The 13,540-nt window shown below is 43.9% G+C and overlaps 1 protein-coding gene across 7 annotated transcripts in view; it reads right to left on the bottom strand.

The window, feature by feature from the left end:
- The window catches only part of trappc13 (trafficking protein particle complex 13), a 114,167-nt gene that overhangs the window by 74,401 nt on the left and 26,226 nt on the right, over window positions 1–13,540 (bottom strand). For all 7 annotated transcript variants that reach the window (XM_038791044.1, XM_038791046.1, XM_038791045.1 and 4 more), the window contains exons 2-4: window positions 8,470–8,538; window positions 4,920–5,019; window positions 929–1,013 (exon numbers count right to left, since the gene is read on the bottom strand). In XM_038791044.1, the coding sequence (XP_038646972.1) occupies window positions 929–1,013; window positions 4,920–5,019; window positions 8,470–8,538 (254 nt within the window). The remainder of the gene's footprint in view (window positions 1–928; window positions 1,014–4,919; window positions 5,020–8,469; window positions 8,539–13,540) is intronic.

Raw genomic sequence — 13,540 nt, 5'->3', positions numbered from 1 at the left:
AGCCACAACTAGTACAACAGAGGGGGAGGGGGGAGGGACGCACAGAAGAGATTAAGCATAAAGAAAGGGGAAGGGAAGTGAGGGGGGGAAAAGCCCAGAAAAATAACAGGACGCAAGGGGCGTAGCCGCAGAGGACAGGAGTCAAGGGCATGTGAAAAACTAGAAGGAGCAGCAATACGCGAGGCAATTCACACCGGGACCAACATTGGGAAGGACAACTGAGGCAGACCGACCAAATGGATTCCACAACCATAGAAGGAGGGGGAAACAATATATAACGTGATCTTTGTTTGTTTGTTTGGATTTTTCTTTTCGTTCTTTGGTTCATCTCTCCTTTGTAACTTCAATCTTTCCTTAGTTGTTTACCAGAGACTATACACGGTTATGAAGCAAGAGTTAAACATACAAACTGAAACATGTAACATAAAAATGTGAAAACCAATAAAAACCATTAACAAAATGATTGATCTACGACACTGCAAGAGGGAACAGGGCAGTAGTTATCCAGTCACTGCCAGTAACATACCACAGAATTTGCAAATGTTTTCTCAAAAACATTACCCAAGCCAGCAAGGACCAAACCTATAATTACACTTCGAAGTGCTTTGGATTCCAGCGAAAATAGTACAAAAATGTTAACCCAAGTGGCCACACAGGAATGCGTTCATTGCCACCAGAAACATTCCTTTATACTAGCCAGAAGAAAACAAAGTGGACATACATGGAAACACTTTTTCTGCAAGTAAATCAGATCCACACATAATTAATCAGCTTTGACAAAGAGTCATCCAGATTCGAAACATTAGCTCCGTTTTCTTTCCACAAATGCTGTCAGACCTGCTGAGATTGTCCAATATTTTCTGTTTTTGTTTCAGATTCCAGCATCCACAATAGTTTGCTTTTATTTACATATAATTAATTGCCTTACCTTAACCAAGATATCCTTAACAACTTGCACACTGTCATTATGTACACTGATGTAGCTTGAAAAGGTTTCACCCAAGAAAATATTCCTGCCCAAAATAAATGTGAAATGAACAATCAATGTTTCTACACATCATTATATGGTGAACAAAATAGCATAAACCTAAATAATGCACATTAAAATATATGCATCGCAGAATTCAAAGTGGAAACCACGCGTAACATTTGAATACAATTGAATTTTTAGAAGACAGCATTTTTCCGAATAGAAAACAGAAATGGTCTTTATGACATCTGATACCTTTAGCTCCTCTTATTACATCTGTACTCTATTCCAATGTGAAATTACTGCTCTACCATCATGTGGCAAACTTTCACTTACAGCACTTTCGATTAACACCCACCCACCCCACTGTAGGTCAGTTGGCTAAACCAATGAGTTCAGCATGCAGATTAAACAAGGTAAAGCACTCACCCCAAGATTGCTGTTTGTGTTTTAGTGTCTCCCAATCTTTATCCCCAGGAATCTTTTAGAAAATGAATGCGGCGATCTCGGGTTTTATATGGGCTGGGAAAGCCCTGAGAGTGAAGAAGGTCCTTCTTGAGCAGGGGCGCGGGGAGGAAGGTTTGGCCCTTTCAAACTTTATTAATTACTATTGGGTGGCTAATATTTTGATGAGTAGGAACTGGGTAATGGGGGTGGGGTCGGTATGGGAGCAGTTAGAGGCGGAATCATGTAGGGGCACAAGTCTAGAGACTCTGTTGACGGCACCCCTACCGTCCTCGCTGGCTCGGTGCTCCACAAGCCCAGTGGTCGTGGCAGCCCTGAGATAGTGGGGCCAATGGAGGCAGCATATGAGACTGGCGGGGGCGTCGGTGTAGTCACCAATCTATGACAATCACCGATTACTCCGGGGGGGCTGGATGGGGGTTTTAGGAGATGGCAGTGGGCAGGGATTGAGAGATTTGGGGACCTTTTCATTGAGAAGGGTTTCCCGAGCCTGGAGGAGATACAGGAGGAGTTTGAGTTACCGGGTGGGAATGTATTTCAGTACTTGCAGGTACGGAACTTTGTCCGGATCCATTTCAAAGTGGTCCACAGGGCTCATATGACTGTGGCCCGAATGAGTAGGTTTTTTGAGGAGGTGGAGAATAGCTGTGGGAGGTGCAGGGGAAGTCCGGCAAATCGTGTACATATGTTTTGGGTGTGCCCGAAGCTGAGGGGATTTTGGCAGGGATTCGCAGATGGCACGTCAGAGATCCTGGAAGGGAGGGCGACGTCGAGTCCAGAGGTGGCAATATTTGGAGTGTCGGAAGATCCGGGAGCCCGGGGGCAAGAAAGGCTGACGTCTCGGCCTTTGCCTTCCTGGTATCCTGGAGACAGATTTTGCTGGGATGGAGGGACTCGGAGCCTCCAAGTCGGGGGTGTGGGTCAGTGACATGACAGAGTTTCTCAGGCTAGAGAAGTTTAAGTTCGCCTTGAGAGAATCAATACAGGGGTTCGCTCAGAGGTGGCAGCCGCTCATCGACTTCTTTAAGGAAAATTGACCATCAGCAGAAGGTGGGGGGGAAGAGAGAGAGAGAAAGAGAGGAGGAAGCATGGAAGTGGAGAATAAGGGCAGGGAATCTAATATATGGGTAGTTAGGAGTTAGGGCGGGGGAAAGTTGGGTATGTTACTGTGGGGTAATGAAGAGAAAAAATCCTCAAACCCTGCGACAATTAAAAGGTTAGTGATTCACCGAGGGACCAGGCAGGGTTGCCCCTTGTCCCCCTTGTTGTTTGCACTGGCAATCGAGCCGCTGGCGATGGCATTGAGAGATTCAGAGAGGTGGAGACGCTTGGTGCGAGGTGGAGAGGAACATAGGGTGTCGTTGTATGCCGACGACCTGTTACTGTATGTGGCGGACCCGGTGGGAGGGATGCCGGGAGTGATGGAGTTACTAGCCGAGTTTGGGACCGTCTCAGGTTATAAATTAAACTTAGGCAAGAGCGAGGTGTTTGTGGTGCACCCTGGAGACCAGGAGGAAGGAATTGGTAGGCTCCCGCTTAGGCGGGCAGGGGAGAGCTTTAGGTACCTGGGGGTGCAAGTGGCCAGGGACTGGGGGACTCTCCACAAGCATAACTTTACCAGACTGGTAGATCAGATGGAGGAGGAGTTCAGGAGGTGGGACATGCTGCCATTGTCGTTGGCGGGGAGGGTGCAGTCCGTCAAAATGACAGTGCTTCCGAGGTTCTTGTTCCTTTTTCAGTGCCTGCCCATATTTATCCCCAGGGCCTTCTTTAGGAGAGTGACCGGCAGTATTCTGAGCTTTGTGTGGGCACATGGGACTCCGAGAGTGAGGAGGGTATTCCTGGAGCGAGGAAGGGATAGAGGCGGGTTGGCGCTGCCCAACTTTCTGGGGTACTATTGGGCAGCCAATGTGTCAATGGTGCGTAAATGGGTGGAGGGGGGAGGGGCGGCGTGGAAAAGAATGGAGATGGCGTCATGTAGAGGTACAAGCCTGGGTGCCATGGTAACGGCACCGTTGCCGCTCTCCCCCAAGAGGGTTACCACGAGCCCGGTGGTGGCGGCGACCCTAAGAATCTGGGGACAGTGGAGACGGCATCGGGGGGAAACAGGGGGCTCGATGGAGGCTCCACTGGGTGGCAACCATCGGTTCATCCCGGGGAACACGGATGGGGGATTCAGGGGATGGCAAAGGGCGGGCATCAGCAAATTGAGGGACCTGTTTATTGGCAGGAGGTTTGCGGGCCTGGGGGAACTGGAAGATAAATTTGGCCTTCCCCAGGGGAACATGTTCAGATACCTGCAGGTAAAGGCGTTTGCTAGGCGACAGGTAGAGGGATTCCCTTTGCTGCCCTCGCAGGGGACGATGGACAGAGTGCTTTCGGGGGTGTGGGTAGGAGAGGGGAAGGTGTCTGACATCTATAAGGTAATGCAGGAGGTGGAGGAGTCGTCAGTGGAGGAGCTGAAGGCTAAATGGGAGGAGGAGCTCGGGGAGCAGATAGAGGACGGGACTTGGGCGGAGGCCTTGGAGAGAGTCAACTCCTCCTCCTCATGTGCGAGGCTTAGTCTCATCCAATTTAAGGTGCTGCACCGGGCCCATATGTCCGGGACTAGGATGAGTAGGTTCTTCGGGGGTGAGGACAGGTGCACCAGATGTTCGGGGAGTCCTGCGAACCACGCCCATATGTTCTGGGCATGCCCAGCACTGGAAGAATTCTGGAAGGGGGTGGCGGGGACGGTGTCGAGGGTGGTTGGATCCAGGGTCAAACCAGGGTGGGGACTCGCGATTTTTGGGGTTGGGGTGGAGCCGGGAGTGCAGGAGGCGAAAGAGGCCGGTGTCCTGGCCTTTGCGTCCCTAGTAGCCCGTCGAAGGATTCTGTTACAATGGAAGGATGCAAGGCCCCCAAGCGTGGAGACCTGGATCAGTGACATGGCGGGATTTATAAAATTGGAAAAGGTCAAATTTGCCCTGAGAGGATCAATACAAGGGTTCTATAAACGATGGCAGCCTTTTCTGGACTTCCTGGCTCAGAGATAGGTAACTGGGTCAATAGCAGCAGCAACCCGGGGGGGGGGGGGGGGGGGTGCATTATTGTAGTGTTTATTCTGTAACTTTATAGTGTGTTAATTTGCGTTGTTGTTAAAATGCTGGGTTGTTCATGGGGATGGGGCGAATGTATATGATTGTTAATATTATTGTTATTTTCGGTATTTTACTAAGGTGCGTTATTGTTGTATAAAATCAAAATTTCTCAATAAAAATTATTTTTTAAAAAAAAAGGTTAGTGATTCGCCTGAAAATGCAGTGTATAGTCCTTTAGCATTCTCTTTCCACCCTGCCCAAAAAGATGATTGCACAATAGTATCCCAGTTCCATGGCCATTTTTGTTTGGCCCTTGGCGGGTTGGGAAAAAGGAGGGAAGAGAGTAGAAATGAAAATGTGTGCCTTAGTGACAGAACATATGCAAATAATTGAGGAATTCTTACCCAAAGTTCTGAGGGAGAGTCAGCATTTCCCCCAACATAAAGGTCTCTGCTCCTTTAACTGTTGAGGGATCATCCTTCATAAGTTGACTGAAAAGATCTCCTGAGGTTAAAAAATTGACATTAACTGGCACGTGATTCCAGAATATATTTTTTTATATTAATTGAATGCTTTCTACAAAACAAGGCTTTAAATAAAAATACAAGGATTTGGGAAAGAGGTCTTCCCAACATTTGAATCAATCAGGTTTTAAAGACAATTTAACATGGGAGGGAGAAAAAAAAGAGAAGATTTGGACAGTCAGTATTGGAGTCAGTAGATGGTTTTCACGTGAATAAGTGCAAGTGAGGAAGGCAACAAGTTGGACAGCAGCCTCAGGTAGAAAATGTGACCTCCTCAGTGAGGCAGAGTACAGAAAGCAACGAGTGGGCCTTGCAATGTTGTTTGGGATGGAGATTTTTACTGTATGGCTATCGGTAGGAGGAGTTATGCAGTGGTAGTTTGCTGGGGGTGGGGAGAGGGGGGAAATAATTGAAGGATATGGAGCATTAGATCTGGGATTTGATAAGAACATGTAACACAGTAACTTCATTGCCATGTTAATGTAAGCCGGCTTGTAACACTAACGATTATGATTATGCCCATAAAAACAGTCAAAACATTGAACATTAAATAATGACTTAGGAAGGCAGTGGCAAAGTGATATTATCGCTGGACTTGTAATCCAGAGACCCAGAGTCATGCTGTGGGGTCCTGGTTTCGAATCCCACCATGGCAGATGGTGAAATTTGAATTCAATAAAAAATCTGGAATTAAAGGGGCAGCACGGTAGCACAAGTGGATAGCACTGTGGCTTCACAGCGCCAGGGTTCCAGATTCGATTCCCCGCTGGGTCACTGTCTGGTGTGGAGTCTGCACGTTCTCCCCGTGTCTGCATGGGTTTCCTCCGGGTGCTCCGGTTTCCTCCCACAGTCCAAAGACGTGCAGGTTAGGTGGATTGGCCATGATATATTGCCCTTGGTGATCAAAAAGGTTAGATGGGGTTATTGGGTTACGGGGATAGGGTGGAAGTGAGGGCTTAAGTGGGTAGGTGCAGACTCGATAGGCCGAATGGCCTCCTTCTGCACTGTATGTTCAATGTTCTATGTAAAAGTCTAATGATGACTGTGAAACCATTGTCGATTGTCGTAAAAACCCATCTGGTTCATTAACGTCCTTTAGGGAAGGACATCTGTCACCCTTACCTGATCTGGCCTATATGTGGCTCCAGACTCATAGCAATGGGGTCGATTCTTAAATGCCTCAGGGATGGGCAATAAATACTGGTCCAGCCAGCAACGCCCACATCTCATGAACGATAAAGAAAACAAAAGTGGGAATGCTGCCATGGCATAGATCAGGCAGTAGGGAACAGTTGACCCGTAGTTAGGACTGGGAAAGTCTGTTTCCAGGTCATAAAGAGAGCTAGGTTATTTTGGGAGGCAACAAACTAAAGGGTTAATCTCATTGGTGGGGGTGTTATACAGATGAGGTAGTCATCTCGGTGTGCGGAGATGGCATGCGAACAGCTGCGAGGTTGAAATTAATACTGGCAAACATTTTCACTCTTCCACAGTCACAGGTGTTGTAACAAGTAACCTTAATAGGTTATTTCAAGAACAGGACATTTTCTCACATGGGATTTGGAGTCAGAAACATAGAATTCCTGCAATGCAGAAGGAGATTATTCAGCCCATCTAGTGTACACCGACCCTCTGAAAGAGAATCCTACCTCGGCCCACTTCCCTGCTCTATCTCCGTAACCCCAACTAACCTCCACATCTATGGACACTAAGGGGAATTTAGCACAGCCATTCCACCTAATCTGCACATATTTGGATCATGGGAGGAAACCCACGCTGTCATGGGGAGAATGTGCAAACTCCATACAGTCACCCAAGGCCAGAATTGAACCCAAGAAGGGCAGCACGGTGGCCTAGTGGTTAGCACAACCGCCTCACGGCACTGAGGTCCCAGGTTTCGATCCCGGCTCTGGGTCACTGTCCGTGTGGAGTTTGCACAGTCTCCCCGTGTCTGCGTGGGTTTCACCCCCACAACCCAAAAATGTGCAGAGTAGGTGGATTGGCCACGCTAAATTGCCCCTTAATTGGAAAAAATAATTGGCTAATCTAAATTTATTTTTAAAAAAAGAATTGAACCCAAGTCCCTGGCTACCGTGCTATCCGAGTTATTAGAAATGTACTAAGAGAACACTGTGGATGGCAGGTCCTGAGAGCAGAAGTTCAGGAAGGAGTCGATGAACTCTTAGCTTAATAGGAGGATTCTTTGTCTTAAGCAGCAAGATTCAAACTCCACTCTGTACAGGCCCAGCAAATGGAAACTGATGCTCTGGCTCGAAACTCTCGATTGACATCCTGTGGAATACTCATGATCGGTGGGCATGAATAGAGTCCAGTATCAGCAGAATTACTGCAATCAAATCTAGCAGCCTAAAAACAAACATGGCAAGCAGATTTCTGTTCGGTCTGTTTTACACTAACCGATTTTAGCAACAATGGATGGTTCCAAAATGCACCGCAAAATGGCATTAACAATATCACTCCATTCTTGCCCGATACCTTCTGGATGATGTGAATATGCGAGGTACTATTTGATATGTTCAAAGAAAGCAATTTTTGCAAAGACAGTAAAATAGGCTTGTTATGAAGGGCCTTGTTTTTTTTATACCGTCATGTGAGAGTACCTTTAAGAAATGAATGTTTAAGCAATGCACCTTTAAGAAATGGAGCACCTCATACTACTGAAGTGATGTCAGAGCGGGGAGCTGAGATCACTTCTGCTTTTTGCAGTGTTTTGGTTTCAGTTTTGAGGAAAAGAGCTTGGGTGTGTCTGTGTTTTGCAGGGAGCTGGATTTGCTGTGATCTGTGCCAGGAAAGACTATCTCTGAATCATTTGGGTGATTTAAACTCATAACAGTAATGTCTTTAACCTGATGTGTTTCTGTTTAAAGGTGTTAAGTCTTTTGGAGGTTTGAAGGAACGTTTTCAGGGATTATCTTGTGTTGTATTATTTTCGGGGTTATCTTTGAAGTAAGGGGTGTTAAGAGATCCAATGTTTATTTTAAAAGGTTAAGTTGAGTTCATGGAATAAACATTGTCTTGTTTTAAAAACCACATGTCCATAATTGTACTACCACACCTGGAGACCAAGCCGTGTGCTTCAAAAGCAACAATACATTAAAGGGAGAGGTTGGTTGAACTCCATGATACATTTTGGGGTTCTGAAAATGCCGCTCCCATAACAACACACTTAGGTCACACTAGCAGTACCTGAGACTCTAGTACAAGGAGACAACAGAATTTTGTGTATATGGAATGCTTCCATATAATAGAATAGAAGTAAATATTTTTAAACTCTTAAGATCAGAAAAGAGTGGTCTCTGAAAAACCAATTAACAGTTAACACAGATTTAGATCATGCTTCATGACGTGTAGTGTTGCATGTTAACATTTTTGATTATCTAAAATAATTCCAAGAATTATCCAAGCTCACCAGGCAGGTCTCTATCTTCACAGGTCACTGGCAGGTTGGTAAACAACGTTGGTTTGGTTAGTCTCATCACTATAATATGAAATGAGGAAAGAATTATAGTAAAGAGTCAAAACGATCAGTTCAAAAATATTTGTCAAAAATCAAACAGCACTAGCTACAGTACCAATAGTATTAGGCAATTTAACTCAGTATCAATTACTGTAAAATATTAAGAGAGAGGATTACTGAACATTGGAACAAGAGCAGGCCATTCAGCCACTTGAGCCTGTTCTTGTCATTTAATTAAATCCTAACAGATCAGTGAACTGCTTTTACTATATCTCAAAAGGTTTATCCAACAAAAATCAAAACAGCTCATCTTTTGTAAATTATGAATATTTTTCAGTTCATAAAATTGAATTCTGCAGAAGTTTTAAACATATTTTCCAGAAATGATGTGAAGTCACCGTATTTGTCTGTCGTGGTGCTAATCTCAAGAACGTGATTTCAAATCCCCGCAACCCCACCCCCAGATGTGAATATGTGAACTTGAATTCCGTTTTAAGAAAAACATAGGGAAGAAAGTTAAAAGCAGACATCACTCAATGCGACCAAAAGACTGCTGGATTTTGTAAAAATCCAACTGGATTACTGGTGTCCTTCAGAGGGGGAACTCTATCTTCATGCAATTTGGCCTGCACGAGACTCCAGTTGCAAGTTGTCCCATCATGGCTATACCAGTAATGATGAACAGCTAAATTTGATTCACTAAATTTCCATTTCTCTGCTTTTCCCCCTTTCCTGTTCAAATGAGTGTTCAAATTTCAATGAAGTGTTCTAAAGGAAACTGTCTTGACTTTGCCTTTCTGATGGAGCACCTTGGTCACATCCTCAATCATCTGTCTACAAAAGCAATGGTAGGAGTGACACCACACTGAAAATAAAATCTTCAGTAAGGACACCCTCCATTGTGCAGTATGAAGTACTCATGTGCTAAGTAGCCCAAAACTGCAATTAGAATAATTTACCAATTCGTGGCCAGTTATGCATCCCTCACTCTTTCATCATTGATCCAGGTTTAATGGAGACTGGGATGAAGGGATTGTCCTGGGAGGAGAAATTAAGTAGACTAGATACATGTTCACTGGGGTTTTGAAGAATGAGCATGGCAAAGAAGAGAGCCTAGAGCCCAGAGAAAACAGACGCCAGCTAATAAAGCCAGCTAATTGTTCACCTTCTCATCCCACCATCTTCAGCTGCAGCAAACTCAACAGGCACTGCCACGTCACAGTGGAGTTCCTGAGCCTCACACAGTGATGACCACTATGGCGCAAACCATTGTCATATGGAGACGGAGAGCAGCCATTGAAAAATGAGAGGGGATGTATTGAAACATGCAAAATTCTTAACAGCTTGACAAAGTAGAGTTCCCCCTGGCCAGGGAATCTAGACCAGGAGTTCTCAGTCACCCAATTAAGACAGAGATGAGGAGAAATGTCTTCACTCAAATGATTGCGAATCTTTGGAACTCTACCCAAAAGAGCTATGGATACTCAGTCTTTGATTATATTCAAAATATAGGTTGATACGTTTTTGGGTACAAAGAGGATGATATGGGAAAGTGCAGTGAAGTGGAATTGAGATTGAATACAATCATGGCTGATCTTCCATGATGGAGCAGACTCAAAGGGCAGAATGACCTACTCATGTTCCTATTGTTAATCTTATAAACCAGAAAATGCTATGACGTTTTGTCTCACCTGCTTTACTGCACCTCCATAAACTCAACATACACCTCTGCCTGACCTCTTTGTGAACATAAAAAGCAGCCTGTGACTGATTATATTTCTCGCTCAACCCATGTGCTCATCTTTAACATCAGTCATGGCCCTGCTGGATACTGCCTTTCCTCATCAATTTCTCATCCTCATCTGTGAAAACCCAGCTCAAATAGACAGGAAAAATAGTGCAATAGACCAAAGACATAAACTTAAGAGGGCAAAGAGTGAGGAACCACCAACACAAAGCTAAGAGAAAGATTCCTTCGAATGATACATTAACTAGTAACTGAGAAATTGTATTCAGTTCCCTTTTAAAGGCAATTTTAAAATGAGTACACGTGAAAGCTTGCCCATCACTCATACAAATTAAGTTATATTAATTAAATGAGTAACCTGGGCTAGGGCAGGGAACTTGGGTAACAAACACAGCTTTTTAAAAAAAACTTTGTATACACTAGCTTGGATACATTGATGACTAGATTGGTGCAACAATCAAATTACTCCACATGGATGACCATACCTCTCTGCTGTTACTAAAGTCATCTAGATCATGGACTTGGAATTTGCCCTCAAGGAAAAATGACAGCACTCAACACTTTGACCACAAAGAAAGCTGTCCATAAAGATCCAGCAATCTGTGGCATGGATTTCACCTTTTTCAAAGTCAGTTATTCTGCCGCCAAGTCAACTGGATCTTCAGGGGTTCAACAAACAGGGTAAGAAGGAGTGGCACGGTAGCACAGTCGTTAGCACTGTTGCTTCACAGTTCCAGGGACCTGGGTTCTATTCACCGCTTGGGTGATTGTCTGTGCGGAGTCTGTACGTTCTCCCAGTGTCTGGTTTCCTCTCACAAGTACCAAGACATACTTGCTCGGTGATTTGGACATTCTGAATTTTCCCTCCATGTACCCAAACAAGCGCCAGAGTGTGGCAACTAGGGGAATTTTCAGTTACTTCATTGCAGTGTTAATGTAAACCTACTTGTGACACTAATAAAGATATTATTATTAAGCCTGAAGTATTCTCTCAGACAGAAAACCAGAGAGTAAAATTCATAGATGATCCTACAATTTTAATTACATTTTTAAAAGACTGAAAAAATTTAAATGGGACATACAAAGTGCTATAAGGTGGAAATCAACATCAAAATTTATCAACATTTTAAAATGTGAAATTTGACAAATTTGACATTTCACAACTCTAAAATAAATTTTCCACGGTCAGAGATTTTTCAGCAGTAATTATAAACTTAGTACGTTGTTAGACAGATATACATTTTCAAGGCTTTTTCCATGAGCTAGTAATTTTTAGATTTCAGGCTTGGGACAGGGCTAGGGTACATCAATAAGTCACCATGTGGAGATTTCTGTGTTTTAACTAGGCATTTGTAGATTCTGGAACCTACTGTCAGTTTCAGAGGAGTAATGACAGTGATCATTGACAGTCATTTTTTTTTTAAATGAGTGCCCAATTCTTTTTGTTTTCAAATTAAGGCGCAATTTAGCATGGTCAATCCAGCTAACTTGCACATCTTTAGGTTTTGGGGGTGAGACCCATGCAGACACGGGGAGAATGTGCAAATTCCACACAGACAGTGACCCAGGACCGGGGTTGAATGTGGGTCCTTGGCTCCGTGAGGCAGCAGTGGTAACTACTGTGCCACCCCAACAATCATTATTACTGCAAAAATGCAGAACATTTAATTTCACTTATCGAGAATGAAAGTAGCTGTTGACCATTTGAACAGTCTTCACCTGAACCATGTGGGATCAGTGTCCTGGCGAATCATGCATAATAACACGAGATAGGAATAGACCACATGGCCCATCTAGCCTGCTCCTTCATTCAATACACTCTTTAGCTTCATGCCTGTTCCCCATATGACTTGATTCCCTGAGAAACCGAAATTTTGCCTATTCCAGCCGTAAATATATTCAACAATGGAACATCCACAACCAACTGGGATAGGAAATTTGAAACATTTACAGCCTAGAGTGAAGAGGTTTCTACTTTCACTGCTAAATGATAACCTTCTCTCATCCTTAAGACTGTCATGTGAGAGTACCTTTAAGAAATGACTGTTTAAGAAATGCACCTTTAAGAAATGGGTGTTTATAAATGGGTGTGTATATAAATATCTGTAGAGAGTGTACCTTTAAGAAATAGGTGTTTATTACTGCAGTGATGCCAGAGAGTGGGTGGAGCTGGGCTGTCTGTTGGCTTTTTACTTTCGTTTTAGGCTGTTGGCTGCAGGGTGTTTTATAGTTTCATTTTCAGAGCTGGATAGCTGCAGTCACAGCCAGAAGGGGTATTAGTCTCTCTCTCTCTGTCATCTAGATTGTAAATTGATCCTTTGGTGATTTAAAACTCATAACTGCTCTCAGTAGTGACTTTAACCTGATGTGCTCCTGTTTAAAGGTTTTTTTTCAAGTCTTATGGATGTTAAAAAGGACAGCTTAAGGATTACTTAGTGTTGTGTTCTTTGGGGCTTGTATTAACGGTTGCTAAGATGTTCACTGTACGTTTTAAAAAACGTTAACTTGAGTTCATAGAATAAACATTGTTTTGCTTTAAAAAATACTTTTCCATTTCTGCTGTACCACACCTGTAGAGTGGGCCGTGTGCTCCCCGTACCACAATCTATTAAAAGTTGTGGGTCAGGTGAACTCCATGATACACTTTGGGGTTCTCTAAACCCTGGCCCATAACAAGACTATAATCTCCTGTTCTAAATTGCCTAGTCCAGGGAAGCAATCTGTGTCTACCCCATCAACCCCTTTCAGAAGCTTGAATCATTCACGAAGATCACCATTCATTCTTCTAAACCGAAGGACATATTAATCCAATTTACTCAGCCTCTTATCAGAGGACACCCCCTCATCCCAGGGACTAACTTAGTAATTCTTCGCTGTACTGCCTCCAACACAGGTATATCCCTCCTTAAACCAAAATTGTGATCTCGCCAAAGCCCCGCATAATTACAGCAAGACTTATTTGTTCTTGTACCCCAATCCCCTTCCAAAAAAAGCCAACATGTTATTGTCTTCTCAATTTCTTGCTGTATCTGCATGCTAACTTTGAGTTCCTTGTGCAAAAATACCCAAGCCTCTCTGAACAAACATTTACAACTTTCACATCTTTTAAAAAAGCATTCTATTTTTGTGTTTTTACAACCAAAGTGCATAACCTCACGTTTCCCCATATATATCCCCATATATCTTTACAGCCTGTGCCCTCTTCAACTTAATTTCCTTAGCTTTGATCCCGGCCCCGGGTCACTGTCCGTGTGGAGTTTGCACATTCTCCCTGTG

Source organism: Scyliorhinus canicula, chromosome 3 (assembly GCF_902713615.1).
Source record: "Scyliorhinus canicula chromosome 3, sScyCan1.1, whole genome shotgun sequence".
NCBI classification, from domain to species: domain Eukaryota; kingdom Metazoa; phylum Chordata; class Chondrichthyes; order Carcharhiniformes; family Scyliorhinidae; genus Scyliorhinus; species Scyliorhinus canicula.
This window is presented reverse-complemented; position numbering and strand designations above follow the sequence as displayed.